The following is a 19,241-nucleotide window of genomic DNA, read 5'->3' as shown; positions in this document are numbered from 1 at the left end:
TAGTAATTCTACTCAAGTAGATGATGCCACGGGTTCTAATCATGTACTACCTAATAGGAAAAGACCAAGGTCTAAACCTATGGATGTAGAACCGAGACGTGGGGAACGAGTTAGAAAAGCTAATGTCTATGGACCGGATTATGTTGTCTTGATGCTAGATGGCGAACCGGTGACGATTAAAGAAGCTATGTCTGGCTCAGATGCAGCTCTCTGGAAAGAAGCCATCGATATTGAGATTGATTCCATTATGCAGAATCATACTTGGGTGTTAGTGGATCTACCACCTGGAAGTAAAGCTTTAGGATGCAAATGGATCCTAAAGAAGAAGTACAAATCTGATGGTACTATAGATAAGTACAAAGCCCGACTTGTCGTTCAAGGTTTCAGGCAGAAAGAAGGGTACGATTTCTTCGATACCTATTCACCTGTGACCAGACTAACATCTATTCGGATGCTTCTCGCTATTGCTGCCTTGCACAATCTCGAGATTCACCAAATGGATGTGAAAACTGCGTTCTTGTATGGCGAGTTGGAAGATGAAATATATATGAAGCAACCTGAAGGGTTTATAGTACCTGGGCAAGAGCACAAAGTATGCAAACTTCAAAGGTCTTTATATGGGTTGAAGCAAGCACCGCTTCAATGGCATTTAAAATTTGACAGTGTAATGTTGTCAAATGGATTCAGAATCAATGAGTGCGATAAATGTGTCTACATTAAGAATTCTAATAACGGATATGTTATTGTTTGTCTTTATGTAGATGACATGCTCATCATGGGAAGTAATTCCCGAGTGATTCAAGAAACCAAAGGCATGCTAAGTAAAAATTTTAGCATGAAAGATATGGGCTTAGCTGATGTTATCCTTGGAATTAAAATTCTAAGAAGACCTGATGGTATTACTATAACACAATCTCACTACGTTGAGAAAGTGTTAAAGAAATTCAACGCTTTTGACAAGCCAATGGCTAAGACACCATGGGAACCTAATGTGCATTTGAGTGTACACAAGGGAGAACCTGTTGACGCGATAGAATATGCAAAGATTATTGGGAGCTTGTTGTATCTAACAAATTGCACTCGTCCCGATATAGCATGCTCGGTCAACAAGTTGAGCAGCTTTACAGCTAACCCTAGTAATGAACATTGGAAAGCTCTTGAAAGGGTTTTGAGATATTTGAAATATACTCAAAACTATGCGATTCATTATACTAGGGAACCCTCTGTACTTGAAGGGTACTGTGATGCAAATTGGATATCTGATGCCAAAGACTCGTTTTCAACGAGCGGTTATGTATTCACTGTGGGGGGTGGTGCTGTGTCTTGGAAATCCAAGAAGCAAACATGTATTGCTAGATCGACCATGGAATCAGAATTCATAGCTTTGGATAAAGCTGGTGAAGAAGCCGAGTGGCTTAAAAATTTCCTCGAGGATATTCCATGTTGGTCGAAACCTGTGTCGTCCGTAATAATTCATTGTGATAGTCAAGCTGCTATCGGACGAGCACAAAACCATTTGTATAACGGTAAGTCGAGACATATTCGTCGACGTCATAATACCGTGAGACATCTGATCACTAGTGGAGTTATCACAATTGATTATATAAGATCAATTGATAACATAGCGGATCCTTTGACAAAAAGTATCCATCGAGATCAGATGTATAAACTGTTAGGGGGAATGGGTTTGAAGTCCACAAATTAAGGATAATCATAGTGGCAACCCAACCATGATGACTGGAGGATCCCAAGAACTTGGTTCAATGGGACAACTAAGTTATGAAAATCCGTGTGTTGAACACTCGAATTGCCTATTCCTTGTAGAACAGTGAGTGTTCGGAAACCTGCACGTGGTGAGGTTAAGTCTTTGACTTTTAATGACTCTAGAACTCCTCGAAGAGGACAAGTATAGCAGGATACTTGAGTTAAGAGTCACCTATGTAAGTGTGAAGTGGGGCCGCTTCGATTGAAACACTTATGAATCCAAAGAGGTGTTCCAAGGCCTGTAATGGACACAAACGTGAGAACGAATAAGGATTGAAGCAATATTGTGTCAATATTGTTGACTCAGTATACACCGAGGAGGACTAGTTCAAGGAACACAATCCACTAGGCCGCCGGTATACTCGATAATATTGACTATGGCAGGTTCAAAGCCACAAGCTACCTTTCCAAATGCAATGTTGTATCTTAAGAGGACTGAGCTAAGTGTTTGCATACTTTCGCATACTGATTTCTCACTCATGTGGGGGATTGTTGGAAATATGGTTTTAAGCTATATCTGAAAATTATTATTTAATTAAATATTTATTATTTAATTAAAATAATTATTGGATGTTAATCTACATCTCGAGTAGATCAACGTGATATACTTGAAGTCTCAAAACCGATTTCCGATGAGTGAGATATTGTATGTCAAAGTTTGGATGTTGAAGAGGGAAAATAAATGCTATCCCACATTGGAAAACATAGAGATGTTTTTCATGTATAAGAATAGCAAAGCACATGGAGTTAATAAATTGACTTGTGGGCTTGCTAGTGGGCTTGATCTAAGTACTAGCCTCGCGCGCACACACACACGCGCGCCGCCGCCGACGATCGATCGGACGGACGGACGACGACGTCGTCGCCGCCGCCGCCGGACGGGCGGGTCGGGTACGGGCCGCGGCCAAGGACTTGGATCTTGGCATTTGGTGCTTTGGGGTGGTGTTTGGGGCCCAAACTATTTTTTGGACCAACTCCATTGGGCTTTTATTTTTTGGCCCAACAGAATTATTTTCTTGGCCCAACAGAATTTAATTCCCAAGCCCAGCACCAGCAACAGCAACAGTTGACATCAGCAGCAGCAGCAGAAGCTGGAAGCAGAAGCACGCCAGTACGACTTCTGCATGACAACTTCGTTTTTGCAGCTGATTTTCTTCAATGACTGCGCCCACCGGCCATCATCTTCAACACTTACGACTTCCAGCCGTCGGAGTGGAATTCAATGTATTGAATTCATACTTACCACATGTCTATAAATAGACTTGTGGAGAGCATGCAGAAAGGAGGAACAACACCAACAAAATCCTGCATTCTGCCATTTACACTCACTGCAAACACTTGTGCTCAGTTCTTGATCCTATTCAGTTCGCCGGAGCTCGCCGGATTGTGGTGCTACATCCGCCGAGACGAAGTCGTTTTACCTTTGGGGAAGATACGCCTAAACCGAAGAGCACTACCGGGGCGATAATCTTCTTGCGGGAAGAGATTTATCTCGACTCGACTTAGCCTATACGTATAATTTATTTATACTGTATATTTCAGTTGTATAAAATTATTTGAGTTGTAATTTCTCAAATTATTTTCTTTGTAATATTTTCAATTATTTTGAGTTGTAATATCTCAAAATATTTATTGTAATATCTCGATCGTGTACCCGGTTCTAACAATAACTCATTCCCAGATAAATCTAATACCATCATATTGCTTAGATTGCCTATTTCAACAGGAATGCTGCCACTGAATTTGGAGTTGCTGGCGGTGAATATTGAAAGCGAGGAAGATAAATTCCCGACAGAAGCTGGAATGACACCATTTAGAGGATTATTATCAAATACCAAATCAGTTAGACACCTGCAATTTGTCAATGAAGTAATGAAGGAAGAAGATGGTGCCTGGGTAAGATTGTTTCTGAACAGTTCAAGTCTTTGAAGAAGTCTTAGGTTGCCGAGATGAGTAGGTATATAACCACTGAATTTGTTTCGGGGAAGTGAGAGAATTGTGAGTTGAGAACAGTTACAGATGGAGTTGGGTATTGCTCCACTAATAGAATTTATGCCAAGATAAAGTTCTTCGAGAGAGAGAGAGGCATGGCATAAATGGGTTGGAAGAACCCCTGACAGAGCATTGCCGCCAAGTGAAAGAATTCGAAGTGTTGAAATGTTAAAGAGCTCATGTGGAATCGAACCACTCAAGCTGTTGGAGTATAATCGTAATGTCTCCAAATGGTAAAGTTGGACAAATTCAGTGGGAATAAGCCCTGCAAAACATCAGATTTCAAAAACACATATTGTAGCTAAACACACAATTTACATGAAAATTACTCTGTTGTACCTGTAAAATGGTTTTCCTGGAGCTCTAACAATGTTAGCATGGTAATATTCCCGACATCCCTTGAAAGGTTCCCCGTGAATTTGTTACGCCATAGTGCTAAGGTTTGCAAAGAAGACATATTCATGAAAATATTGAAATCAATTGAGCCCGCAATCTCATTCTGTTCAGCACCAAAAGTAACAAGACTCTGAATATGGCCAATCTCATGCGGTAGTATTCCTGACAAAAAAAGTGTCATGAAACTAATAAAATCTCATTTACACAAATTTATGTGATAAGAACTTGAACCATACCATTCAAATTGTTACCACCAAGAGCTAACAACTGAAGAGATGTTAAGTAGCCGATTTCTGAAGGAATCTCCCCACTAAAAGAGTTGTAAGAGAGGCCCAACACATCAAGCCCTGAACATCGGGATAGATTTGAGGGAATCGCGCCACTCAGCTGATTTTTAGAAAGACTTAGCACAGTAAGAGTTGGAAGATTACGGCACATGTCTGTTGGAAGACTTCCACTCAGTTCATTGTTTCTCAATGCTATAACTACAAGGGTCGAGATGTTGAATATGGCTGATGGTATAGCACCGGATAGACGATTGAATCGAACAGATAGAGTTTGTAGACTTTGAAGTCTCCCAAACTCTTTTGGAATTTCTCCACTTAGAGAATTGAAAGATAACTCAAGAAATTGTAGGTTTGTGAGGTTTGAGAGCAATTTTGGGATGGAACCTATGAAGCTGTTGTTGCTTAAAGACAAATACTCTAATTTTGGTAACTGACCGAACATCGGAGGGATGTCTCCAGTGAAGTTGTTGAGTCGGAAAGATATGAACTTCAAACGGCGAAGGAGAGACAGTTGGTGTGGGAAATCTCCATAGAAAAGGTTGTTGGAGAGGTCGAGGGAGACGAGGAAGGAGAGGCGTCCGAACTGTGGTGGAATGGTGGCGGAGAGAGCCATGTTGGAGAGATTCAAGGCAGCTACTCTTGGGTGGCGCAAGCTGCAAGTGACGCCAATCCAGCTGCAGACGGAGCTCGAATTGGTCCAATTAGTTGCAAGTAAAAGAGATCTATGTTCGAGTGAAAGAAGGGCAGTTTGATCAGTTGCAAGACTCATAGGTTGTTTGGCTTCTGAAGAAAGCACTGGGAAGGTTACGGTGATTAGGAATGCATAAGGCAAAATGCAATAAAGCTTTTTCTCCATGGGTGCAAATTAATTGTGATTGTATTATGATAATTAAGTCGCTAATAAATGCATCCAATAATCATCATATATACACAAATATTATAAGACTTGAGAGTCTTCATGGGTGGTGGCTTTTGACGTCTTTTTTGTTTTTTGTTTTTTCCGTTTGAGACGAAGACAAAACGAAGACAAAGACTTGAGGTTGAGACAAACAGATATATAGAATCAAACTTTGAAAAAGTAGATTGCACTTGCAAAAGGATATATAATTTAAAGTAGACTTGAGGTTGAGACGCAGACGCAGACGAAGACTTGAGGTTGAGACAAAGACAGAGACGGAGACGAAGGTGAAGAGTTGAGACAAAGACGGAGACGCAGACGAAGACGAAGGTGAAGAGTTGAGACAAAGACGCAGACCAAGACTTGCTCGATATCATCATTCCGATCCCCATTCATTACAATAGTGCGAAAACTTTTCCATTAATCGAAAGGTTTACGTAGAATTTTATGCGACTTTTGTCTTTTTTGAGAAAATGTGACTTATTTTTGGAAATAATGTATAGCGAAATTGGATTCACATTCTCAAAAAAAAAAAAAAAATGGATATTCACTAACATGTGTTGATGCTATATATATCTAAACAATTTTCTATTTTATATAAGTGTATCATCCTTTTATTCTAACTAGCAGAGGAAACGTGCGTTGCACGTGTTATGCTTGATAGTATAATGTTATGCTAAAAGTTACCATCATATTTAATGCAATACTCAAAATATCATTGAAAATATGATTGTGAATAAAATTTGAAATACCTATTGAATTTAAAAAAAGTTAAATATTGCTGGTAAATAAAATATTAAAAAGTAAAAGCAAATACGTCAACTACTAATTAGTCTAAACTATTAAATGTGATCTATATTCACATCAAATCTTTTCTACTTTGACTTTTATGGGTGGAGAAAATTTCTCTCTTATTTTTACTTCCAGAGATAAATTTTTCCAACGTGCAATCATCATTCTCTTCATCGTCATCACTTGTAATGTCAATATAATCATCAAGAATTTTTCTTGTGATTTTTCGTTTTCCCCTTCCGCACTTCATGAGGCTGCAGTACTTGTAATTCTGCCACTCCAGCTTGCATGCTTGGTCTTTTTAGTTGTTGTTTTTCTCCCACTTTATTTGACATGGCCTTTCTTGCCTATTTTTTTCTTTCCGTTTTTTTGCTTTGTCTTGGGTGCCTTCTTAACTATTTCTTCCCTTCCCTTCTTCCTGATCTTTTGATTGTTTAATTGATGGTACCATCGAATTCATTACAGCCTTCATCGGGTCACATTCTATCTTTTGGATTGCATTTGCTATAAGAGTTAGCTTTCCCCTATCATCGACTTTTGCATGCTTTATAGTAGTCACACCGTATTTTAATTGAATTTTGAGCTGCTAGACCTCTGTAGTATGTAGAATCGTTTTGATCTTGTGAAATTAGGTATTTAAATTACCATGATGAGTAAATTTCTTTAAAAATTGATACTTGTTATTTTGACAAATGACTGTTGATGAAAAAAAATAAAAACTTACGTGACTGATTGATGAAATATACTCATCCACTGAGCATCCTACATATACTGCTACAACCTCATCGAACATTGTAATATTACATCATAACCTCCTTGTAGGACATTTAAGGTTATTCTAAACCTAGAATTGTATGTTAAAAATGTTACTAATATTAATGACATGTATTTTTGTATTAATTTTTTGTGTTTGTATTGGTCATTACCCGGGTGTTGTCTCATTACCTGGGTGTTGTCTCAACAACCTCCTCGTTGCATTTTTTGCATATTGTGGTTTCAGCATTCTTTGGGCATGATGTTGAGCACGTTTTACAGGAATTATACCATATTGATGTTTTATTTTCAACCACTTGAACTAATATTCCCATAAAACAATAGTAAGATTCCTGGAAGATCAAAATAGAAGATTGTGATAATTAATAAAAATAAATCTCAATTAATATATAAGTATAGATAAAGGAAAAAGAAAAAAAAAAGGAGCAAATCATTTACAATATTATTCTATTCGATTTCTATTGCTTCACGTTAGGCTTATAATGAATAGGGAATGCATATTCAATTTGTTAGGTAGTACCTTCGACAATATATGCTGATTTTCTTTAAGGTCTTTCAATGTCACTTCCTTTGCATTTGTCATTTAATTTTTTGGATCATTCTTGATGCTGTTATCCTTAATGGATCATAAGTTTCATATGATCTGCATTTACAACATAAGAATAACACAAGTTAAATAATTGATTGGATTACTATATTAATGAAATAAATAATTAAAAGAATAGTTTCCATTATCCCATACCTTTGCTCCATATGTTTAATCTCTGGACATTCTGGTGAAGTTTGTAATACGGATCTCATTGTACTTTGCAATTGCAAGGCACCTGACATGCACTGTATTTTGTTATTTATGGTGCTAATATATAAATTAATGTATTTTGTTATTCATGGTGATAATATATAAATTAAAATTTTAACTGTGCGTGATTTTCGCAAAAACTTATTTGCAATGACATTTGTGATAACAATAATTGAATTTTGCTCTAAAACTTTTTGTAGCTTATCTCCTTCATTTATGACCATATCTTCCTAAAGACTGATGTCCATAAATTGATTCTTGTATCATTAAAAAGAATTAAAAGTGTAATTATGAATATTTTTTATTTGTATTTTATAAAAAATATTATTATTTAACTAACAAATAATTACATCATATAAAAAATACTTACTCTTTGTTGAGGATAGTTATGTCTCTCACTGTTTTTGAATGTGCACCCGATGTGGTTTTCGTTGGTACCATTTTACTATTTTCAACTCGTACCAAAGACATCTGCTCAGTATACACATGTTAATAATATACATGAAATATATGTTGTAATTAGTAATTAGTAATAATAAAGAAAAGGAATCATTTGAGGCTTACCAAATTCTTCTTTTTTTTGTCAAACTTTGATTCTATATCTTTGAACTCAACAAAATTGTATTGTATCTTCATATCAATACTATCGAATGTTTCGGTCACATCAGTATACTTTTTGAGAATAATTTTTTTTTCGGGATGTATGTTAGGATATCGTCCATCAACCTGTCTAACCTCTCCATTAGAGATTAAATATGTTTTATCCGCCTCATATTTTCACACAAAATTATCTATATCTATGTTGACATTATTGCTCCAATTTGGACATTCAATTTAAATATATTTGTAAGTTTAAATTTTTGTATAGCACATACCTCGTTGTCCATCATTATCAATTTCTTAACCCTTGTACTTAAGTTAATTCCACAAACTATTTCATGTCCAATTTGTAAAACATTCAATCGTATTGAGGAGAACCTTTGATTTGTATCTAAAGTTCTTAATGATTGTGTTGAATCAATCGACATAATAATAATAATAATAATAATAATAATAATAATAATAATAATAATAATAATAATAATAATAATAATAATAATAATAATAAATGAAATCTTCAAGTAATATGCAAATTAGTATAAAATTAATATAACTACCGCTAATCTCTAACACTATATATAATACATGGGTTTCTTTAAATCACAAAAATAAAGACAATTTTTTATTGTTAAGTTACAAATTAGCAAATAAACAGCATAAGTATACAGGTTCTCTTTAATGTTCATGTTCAGCTGAGATATCTCTTCTACTCTATCCACTGCAGTATAAATTATAACTTAGCTATTTTTGACATGATAGAGCACTATGAACCTGTCTGTGCAAAGTGGACACAGAGTTTGTCGGTGGGTCAAAGATTGGGACTTCAACAAAATTGTTATTTGTATTAGGTATTTGTCCAGCTTAGCTTCATTTGTTTCTTCAAAATTACTCCTTGAGGTGATGAATAGGGTGTTGATTTTTCATTGTTACTTTCAGATGTCAAATAGTCGTTCATCAAGAATGCTATGGAGTAAGAAATGTTAGTGACCTTACTTCATAGGTCTGTAGAGCCTGTGAAACACCTGATATTGATATTGAGAGGGAATGTTGCCTATGTCGTGTGAAAGGTGTGGATCTTATTACATGTTTTCCCTGGTTTAGGACTAAAATCATTATATCAGAAGCGCTTGCTGGTTTTTGTCTATCCATATCATGGTCTCACTTATATGTGTTGGAATTAAGTTGGTTTTACTTGTTTTGGCCTTCTTTATGTGGCATTCAACTATAGTGTAATCGCTAAGTGGGGAAAAATTATGCATAAGTGTTTTGTTAGTAGGAGCCATTAATTGGTGATTTTATATATATCATAGAAGAAAGATATGTTAGATGAATTGTGCTTTTGTATCACTTAGCTGCTTACAAGATTACTCCTGGGGCTATTCTACTTGAAAATAACTATATTATGTGCGATTAGAAATATGCCCTTCAACATATACTACATATATCCGATTGGGATTATTAACTCTGTATCACTACTCCCTCCACAATGTGTTATTGTAAAATACGTGGCTATATGTTAAGAGGGTATTTGTAATTAACAAGTTTAGTTAGGTTTTGATCTCAATGATAGTTTATGTGATTGAACCTAATATCAATTGCTTAACATATATTTTGATTGAATTTTATTAGCTGATTTTAAAACTTAAACCATATGTACAATGTGGTTGCAAAATTAAATATAATATGTAGTCTTGGACTATCACATAATAAGAGCAATTGGTATTGTGGTTTATGATGTCAACATCACATGACTCTTTCAATTTTATTAAAATTACTGCCTTGTCTTCATCGTAATTGTCTATGTATTAGAATTTCATTGGCAAGTCGAATAGTTTCATAATCTATAATAACGTTAATGTTAACTTTTGTTCTTCAACATGAGAATAATATATAAAACTTAGCAACATATATACCATGTTCTTCTCTGGAGATGAAATCATCTGCACTCATACTTGTTGATAGAGATGAAGTAGTATTGAGATTCTTGTTACAAAATTATCTTTTTGATGTTTTGATGCCAACCTGTTTCGCCTCTTGTAAAAAGGAGTGGATATTGCAATGGATCATAACATCCATAATAATGTTTTATTCTATGTCTCTCACTTGAATGAGCATGAACCACAATATCTCGCTCAAATGGTACGTTATCATTATTACCTTCGACCCATATAGCTGCAACTTGATCTCCATGTGGAGAATTATATACTCGTTGATCTATGTTCATATCTTTTGAAATATGAAGTTAAACATTATCCATTGAAGGTTAATCTTTCAATCTTCTAAAAACATTTGCATATGGATTGACTTCCAAAAATTTTATGAGCTTCTTCACTACTATTTCTGAGATATTTTGATTTTGCATTATGTTCGTTCTGTTCTCTACCTCGTTTCCTGTTTCATAAAAATATAATTGAAAAAAGCCAGGAGTTGAATCTTGTGGTATCAATCCCGAAAGATCGTGATAAATCATTCCTTGTGCTCGAAAAGAGTAAATTCCTCGTCTTGCATATGCAAGCTCTTTATCCAATTTCACTACAAATGAAGTAAATGAGAATAATATAATTGTATGAGCGAATACTTCTTCGGAAATCCATAGCTTCTTGTGATCAGATGTAAACAATTCATATAATTCTTGAGGAATTTTAGAAAATGGAAATATAACCTTTCCATTATCGCAACAAAAAATAGGAGGCTTGTATTGAAATTTTGTAGCTCCGCAATAAATGCAATCAGGCACCTTTTTTAAATCATTTAGTATAGAATCTGAATGCATAAACAATAAATTTAAATTTAATAAAAAAAATTAAGCCAAAACATTGTATTACTTACTATTGATATCGCATGAATTCTCTTGTTTTAAGTTTGAACGTTTCCATTTCATTTGTGAAAGTCTTCTTTGTCGATATACCTCTGTAGCTATAATATCACATATAAAATTTTTAAAAAAAATTTAAGCCAAAAAAAGCGAACTCATGAAATTAAGATGCATTTTAAACATGTTTGAGATTGATCATATTATATTCGCATTATATTGAAGAATTTTTTTTTTTTAACCCGGAAGTGAGTTTGATGTGGACGAAAAATTCCGAGTGCTCATACTTGCACAGAGAAGAAAAATAATAAAAAACCTGTAATATTGAGGTTTGAATCATAATTGATTAAAATATGATAGCGAACTTATTATCCAAATAAAAAATAGCAAACATAGAATTGTGAGAAGCATCAGATACCAAAGGATGTCAAAAATTAGAAAACCTTTTTTTTTAGGGCTTATCCCCACCTTTTACGTATGTATACATCATAGTACCATTTAAATATAATGAATTGTTGCATCTATATATCTTGTATACTCATGAAACTTACATTCAACTATTCAAGGCTTCAAGCGAAAGTGCAACAGACTTCAATCTAATGGAGAGATACTTTATCTTTGATCAGAAACTTTTTTACGCTTCAATCCGATTTACTTATCTTTAATGATAAACAAAAAATCCCCTTTAGGAAAAAGTTTTACTTATTTTGACTCATATTATTTTTAATTATCTAAAAGAATAACAATCCAAAAAAAAAAACTAAACTAATATTGTGGACCAACCATCGGTTTAATTGAGCGTGCTAACGTAACGGTATTTGACGACAAAATAGACATACAATAACATGAACTTTACCTATCTATAAGAGTTGTAACTCTCTCCTGAATTTTTCTCCGGCCAGTTCGGCGAACTTCCACATAAATTAAAGTTTCATCAAAGTATTAAAGAAAGATAAGATCTACGAGATGTTGTATGTACCTGATGAGAGTCGATGGTGAGAGATGCTTGTAGTGTCGTGTGTAGAGAAATAAATAGGATTAAATTAAAGATGAGATTTGGGAAAAAAGAGTGATTGAGAATTTGTCAATTTGCTCGTCTGCGTGCCTTATTTCTTACACCAAAGACATAACAAGTCTACTTTTAAGGTCATAATTTAAAACCATCAAAACTCTAGTGGAGCAAAATATTGTTCTTTTATCAGGATAGAGCCATCCGTAGCTATTACACTACAAAAAAGCACAGAAATACCGGCGGGAATTACCGGCGGCCCACCGACGGCGGATGACATACTTATTAAATACATAAAACCGATAAATACTAAATTGCTAACTTATCCATAAAAGTTAAAATAAGTAAGAATATCATAGATATATCTGCAAAAAAATAGTTTACACAAAAATGCAAGAAAGCATTGGGAAGGTTATGGTGATTAGGAATGCATACGCAAAAATGCAAGAAAGCTTTTTCTCCATGGCTGCAAATTGTGATTGTATTATGATAATTAAGTCGCTAATGAGTGCAAGCTATATACAGAAATATTACAAGACTTGAGAGTCTTGATGGGTGTGGGTTTTCCATGCCTACTCTCTCGTGGTCCATACAAATGTCGGCCCGACTGAGAAGAAGACAAAGACGAAGACGAAGATGAAAACAAAGACTTGAGGTTGAGACAAAGACAGAGACGGAGACGAAGAAGAAGGTGAAGAGTTGAGACAGAGGGAGACGCAGACGAAGACTTTGATCGCTATAGAAATGAAAACTAAATCCTTGTATATATCTCGATTATATAGAAACAAATTTATAGAATCAAACTTTGGATGGAGAAAAGTCCCACTTACAAAAGGATAATTAATTTAAAGTGAACAGGAATCAGTAAAAAGGTATATCCACACTTCAAAACTATATAGTGGAGATAAGAGGCAGCCACATCATACTTCTACGGTTCTACTTGTGCAGCATATGGGTTAATGGACTTAATTATGATTCCGATGCATAATGCAAATGCAATTTTATGTCATGCTTTAAATATATAATAAATAATTACTTAAAATATGCACATAATAATATAATATTATTATGCAAATTATTCTTTAAAAAGAATTAATTAAACTAATGATAGTCTAATTAAATAATCAAGGTGGTCCATTTAAACATAAATATGCACAGCCCAAAATCTGTAATGCATCGGCCCAATTCTGTAAAGAAATAAGGCTCAGCTAAATAAAATTAAATGAGCCCAACTAATATTACTAACCATAGCCCAATTAAATAAAAAAAAGAATATTGGGCCAGCTAAATAAAAAAAGGGTAATTTTAAACACAACCCCCAATTTTCTCACAATAGCCTGCTAAAGCCCCAATAAGTTTATCTAAATAAATTCAATCCCGATAAAATAACTTCATCTGTAACCCCCAATCATCTCAACACAATAATTTTTTCTTTCCTCCCCATTGTTTAGATTCAGAAATACCTCTTTCGAGATTGTACACCAAATCATTCTTTTGCTTATGCTTCTTGGGTATCCCCGCCCCTTGCTCTTTTGAATTGTTTTCTCTAAATTTCTGCAATAATTATTTTCATGAGTGTTTGTTTCCATACACAAAAGGGGGAAGAATTTATCGAGAAGTACACTCCATATATGTATTCAAATTCCATAAATTGAATTGGATGATAAAATAAAGTTTACATCATAATTATTTGTACTTTTTGTTCTTCAGCCGCAAGAATCAGTTCTTAGATTTTTGAGTTTGGGGTTATATAACTCCATTTTCATTTGAATAATAATAGATACTAAATCAATAAAGATAAAGAAAAAATGATTGTGTTGAGATGATTGGGGGCTATAGATAGAGTTATTTCTTATCGGTTCTTTTCACTAAATGACATTTTTATATTTGTTTTACTCTCAATTCTACACTATATAACATTTTTATATTTGTTTTCATCTATACCACATTGAATTTAGAGCTAATATATAAAACTATCCACTTTCATATTGTAAAATTAAAATCTAGCCTATCAAATAAAAAGAATAAAAAGTGGCCAGTTTTTGAACAAAAAGTCAAAAATACCCCTCCCTTTAAAATATTAAAAAATGGCCAGTCAAAAATACTCTCTTCTCTCTCTCTACTCTCTCTCATTTCATCTCCCTACCACAGTTGCATTTCATCTCTCTCTCGACAGTCACCGGCCACTGCCTCCGCCTTCGCCGCCGCCGCCGCCTGAAATTTCTGGCAAGGCAGCTCCTCCGGCGAAGTCGCCGCCGCCGCGTGAAATCTCCTCTCTCTCTCCCAACAATTTCACCTTCTTATCCGCCAAAACCTCCTCATCAAGCGGAGCTCGTTCCCTACTTCGCGGTGGCCGCGTTCGAGCTCGACCGTGATTACCGGTGTGATTCAACTGCGGATCCTTCATCGCCGTCCAAGTAGGGTAGATCTGAGCTTTCTTCTTTCGGCAGCCGATTTGGTCGAGCGCCAGGCTGGCCTCGACGGCCTACGCCGCCATGTCGAAGGCGGCGAGGCGATACTGAAGCTTTGCGGTAGGGAGGACGAAATAAATTTAAGTGGCGTTGAGTAGGTCGTCATGGGCGAAGGATGAGATGAAATCGTCGAAGTAGAGGCGGTCGAAGTTGCAGAGAAAGAAGGAATTTGGGGATAAATTTAGGGATTGGAGTGCTTGGGAAGCGGTTATGGGAAGAGAGAAGAGGCGCAATTCACCGGTGATGGCGACCACGTTGGCGAATGAATGGGATTAATTTGGGATTGATAGTGAATGAATGGATGACATGTCTAACTTTTCCTTGATGTCTTTTTTTTTTGGGTTAATAGCCAGAAAATACACGAACTTTCATCGGAATTGATATTGCACACGACCTTCAAAAATAGCCCCATAATACACCACCTTTTATTTTTAGTCGCAAATTGCACCTTTGAAGTACCCAATCGTGATGCAATTTGCGACTAAATTAAAAGGTAGTGTATTATGGGGCTATTTTTGAAGGTCGTGTGCAATATGCAATTCCGATGAAAGTTCGTGTATTTTCTGGCTATTAACCCTTTTTTTTTCATATTTGCTGCAGTAACTAGATTGGGCCATTTCACAATCGTGGAGCTGCTGTTGTCATTTTCTGCCAATTTTGGGGAATTTCCTTTAGAGATACGTAGAATTTATTTAGCTTTTAGATCTCTCTCTCTCTTATGTTCATTGGTAGATTTTTTATGAGAAACAGACTAAATTTCTTGTATTTTTTTTATTGTTCTTGAATTCACAACCAGATTTATAAATTCACAATTTAATTTTCTTGAATTCACGACCACGTTTATGAAATCACAATTTAATTTTCTTGAATTCATAACCACATCTATGAATTCACAACTTAATATTTTCGAATTCGCAACCAAATCTATGAATTCACAACTTAATATTCCTAAATTCACACCCAGATCTATGAATTCACAACTAAAACTCGAATTCACAACCAAAATAAATTATAGTTTCTGTTGTGAATTCAAACTTTAAAAACTCGAATTCACAACTGCTTGAATTCACAACCAAAATAAATTTTATTTGTCAATTGAATTCTGGTTGTGAATTCGAGTTTCAGTTCAGTTTCAGTTTCAGTTCAGTTGTGAATTCACAACTAGGGTTTAGGTTTAGGGTTTAGTGTTTCAGTTCAGTTCAGTTGTGAATTCACAATCGTAACAATTCACAACTAGGGTTTAGATTGGGTTTAGGGTTTAGGTTCTAGGGTTTAGGGTTTAGGGTTTAGGGTTCAGTTCAGTTCAGTTCAGTTTCAGTTCAGTTTAGTTCAGTTTCAGTTCAGTTGTGAATTCACAACTAGGGTTTAGGTTTAGGGTTTAGTGTTTCAGTTCAGTTCAGTTGTGAATTCACAATCGTAACAATTCACAACTACGGTTTAGGTTTAAGGTTTAGATTGGGTTTAGGGTTTAGGTTTTAGAGTTTAGGGTTTAGTTTTTAGGGTTTAGGGTTCAGTTCAGTTGTGAATTCACAACTAGGGTTTAGGTTTAGGTTTAGGGTTTAGTGTTTAGGGTTTTAGTTCAGTTGGGAATTTAATGTTTCAGTTCAATTCAGTTCAGTTTCAGTTAAGTTTTAGTTCAGTTCAGTTCAGTTGTGAATTTAGTGTTTCAGTTCAGTTGTGAATTCACAATCGTAACAATTCACAACTAGAGTTTAGGTTTAGGGTTTCAGTTTAGTTGTAAATTTAATGTTTCAGTTCAGTTTAGTTTCAGTTCGGTTTAGTTCAGTTGTGAATTTAGTGTTTCAGTTCAGTTGTGAATTCACAATCGTAACAATTCACAACTAGGGTTTAGGTTTAGGGTTTCAGTTTAGTTGTGAATTTAATGTTTCAGTTCAGTTTAGTTTCAGTTCAGTTGTGAATTCACAATCGTAATAATTCACAACTAGATTTAAGAATTCACAACTAGGTCGATGAATTCACAACTTAATGTTCTTGAATTCACAACTAGCTCGATGAATTAACAACTTAATATTCTTGAATTTACAACCAAATCTATAAATTCACAATCAAAATAAATTACAGTTTTAATTGTGAATTCAAACTTTAAAAACTCAAATTCACAACTACTTGAATTCACAACCAAAATAAATTCTAGTTGTGAATTAAATTCAGGTTATGAATTCGACTGATTGTGAATTCACAACCAACATAAATCTGGTTGTGAATTAAATTTTGGTTGTGAATTCGTTTGTTGTGAATTCACAACCAAAAAATTCTAGTTGTGAATTAAATTTTGGTTGTGAATTCGACTGGTTGTGAATTAAATTTTGGCTGTGAATTCGACTAGTTGTGAATTCACAAACAAAAAATTCTGGTTGTGAATTCGACTGGTTGTGAATTGCGGGATTTTTTAAAGGGGTGATGTAAAGTGGACATTTTTTTAATTTTTAATGTGGAAGGGTATTTTGGTAACAGTGGCCATTTTTTAATATTTTTATCTTAGTGGACAATTTTTAATTTTACAATATGAAAGTGGCCATTTTAAAAATCCACTCTTGAATTTATACCAAACTTTATCAATTCATAACCTAAATAAAGACTCAATCTCCATGAATACATTAGCTCATCTATCTTTCCCGCATTAATATTCAAATAAATTTAACCATGGATTTCCTAAACTAAAAAAACAAAAAAACCATGGAAAAATTTAAATAAAGAAAGACTTGTAATATTTATTTCAAACAAATAGTTGTCCTTATTTTTTTTGTTGTTGCAATAATTTTTCATAGTAAATTTATATTAAACATCATAATTCAAAGTCTAAAAAAAGTTATAAATAGATTTCAATATTTGTAGACCTTAATAAAAGTATAAATATTTTTGAAATAAATAGATTCTTCAATTGAATTTGGTCATATAAAATAAATAAAACAATACTTAAATGTATTAAGTTATTCAATTTAATTTCGTCATATAAAATAAAGAAAATGATACTAAAATATATGAAATAAATAAAATTTTCAATTTAATTTGGTCATATAAAATAATTTGAAATAAGTCTTTGTTAGAAAAACTCACGAACAACCGAATCTCCAAATTAATACTAAAACCTAGGGCTGTCTAATTGGTTATCGGGTTTTGGATAATCCGTTAACCGAACTGAAATTCCCAGGTTTGGGTATCCAATAACCGATTTTTTTGGTTATCGGTTCGGTTTCGGGTATTATTTTTAGAAAAATTTCAGGTATCGGTTAACCCAATAACCGAAACGGGTTAACCGAAATAACCGAAAATTATTTAATATATATTTTATATACATTTTAATTATTAATTCATTAATTTATTTATTTTTAAATAAAAAAAAATCGATTCTTAGGTAAAATAAAACTATGATATATTTAAAGTATAAAAATGAGCTTTAGTCTAGTGGATAAGTTGCTTTGTGTATGTTCTGGTGACTAGGTTTTAAATCCTTTATCTAGCAAATTATTAAAATTTTAATTTTTTAAATGGGTATTTCGAATACCCAAATAACCGAATTGGGTAACCGAAGCGGTTATTGGGTAACCGAACACCTAAAACTGTTCGGGAACGGTTAGTGAAATTATATGACAATTTTGGGTTCGGGTAACCGAAAATTCGGGTACGGGTAACCGAACCCGAACCGATCGACAGCCCTACTAAAACCCTACGTTTAGTGTGACAAAGTGAGCATATGACCTGCGCGGCACCTCTGGAATAACTAGAAAGTAAAATTTGACGTAGTATTGTTATGAGTAAGTAATGTTTATAATTCATATGCCCACCAAAATATTTTTATCCAAATATGTATATTTTAGTAATCTCGATGGGGAAAAGAGGCTGTTTGATTGAATATATGACTGCATGACAAATTGTTGAGTTACACGGCCCTCTACATGTTCGACGGAATGCGCAAATGGGACATCGAATTGAATGTGTGCTCGATGAGTATCACAATCAATTGCTTCTATCTTCTATGCCGTGTGAAGATCGGGTTTGCGCTTATGGGCATCTTGATCAAGTTCGGCTACAAACAGAATATCAAAATTTTCAGAACTCTTTTGAGAGGGATTGGTGAGGCAGAGGCGTTATTCAGAAAGATTTTGCCTTTTAAGTTGTGACAAAGAAGATTATATGTAACATAAAATATGGAGGAAAGATGGATTGAAAAACCTTGAGCATCAAGTTGTTGAAATAGATGGAGTATATAAAAGGAGAAAAACGAAAAAGAAAACCTAGCACACCCAAGCACAAAGACGCTAACTAAGAGTCGAGCCTCATTTAAACCTTTCTGGCGAAAACCCAATAGGAAAAACACCAATAAAGGAAAAAAGAGTACTCGTCTATTACAACGAGAAAAAAAGCAGAAACAAGAAGAACGAATTAATAATGATAGCAAAAACCAACAAAAGGACCAAGCCAAATTTTCCATTCTTTATGTCATCCACCTCACCACTATTCAGTGCCTCACCCCAATTAGCATCTACTACCTCTTCAAAATCTTCAACACTACATGCCTCATCTAAGCCACCAAATGAAGAAGACATCATTAGTTAACTTTACGATAGAAAATTGGGATATGAATATCCATGTAGAAATAACATAGAAATATAGCTTACTTGAATC

At 34.4% G+C, this 19,241-nt stretch overlaps 2 protein-coding genes across 2 annotated transcripts in view; both read right to left on the bottom strand.

Moving 5' to 3' along the window:
• LOC131015234 (probable glycosyltransferase At3g07620) overlaps positions 1-19,241 on the bottom strand; it is a 1,181,237-nt gene that overhangs the window by 660,500 nt on the left and 501,496 nt on the right. The gene's annotated exons all lie outside the window — the stretch shown is intronic.
• Positions 2,796-5,295, bottom strand: LOC131019125 (LRR receptor-like serine/threonine-protein kinase RGI5). The gene is made up of 4 exons (XM_057947811.1): positions 4,389-5,295; positions 4,096-4,314; positions 3,419-4,021; positions 2,796-2,926 (listed from the first exon to the last, which is right to left on the bottom strand). Exons 1-4 carry the CDS (start codon positions 5,293-5,295, stop codon positions 2,796-2,798), a joined length of 1,860 nt encoding a protein of 619 aa, XP_057803794.1.

This window comes from Salvia miltiorrhiza, chromosome 3, assembly GCF_028751815.1.
Source record: "Salvia miltiorrhiza cultivar Shanhuang (shh) chromosome 3, IMPLAD_Smil_shh, whole genome shotgun sequence".
NCBI lineage: Eukaryota > Viridiplantae > Streptophyta > Magnoliopsida > Lamiales > Lamiaceae > Salvia > Salvia miltiorrhiza.
This window is presented reverse-complemented; position numbering and strand designations above follow the sequence as displayed.

Coding starts and splice junctions, on each gene's coding strand:
- LOC131019125 (XM_057947811.1), bottom strand. CDS start 5,295: ATGGAGAAAAAGCTTTATTGCATTTTGCCTTATGCATTCCTAATCACC. Junction 4,022..4,095: donor CCAGGAAAACCATTTTACAG/GTACAACAGAGT, acceptor GATGTTTTGCAG/GGCTTATTCCCACTGAATTT. Junction 2,927..3,418: donor TGAGTTATTGTTAGAACCGG/GTACACGATCGA, acceptor CGGTGGGCGCAG/TCATTGAAGAAAATCAGCTG.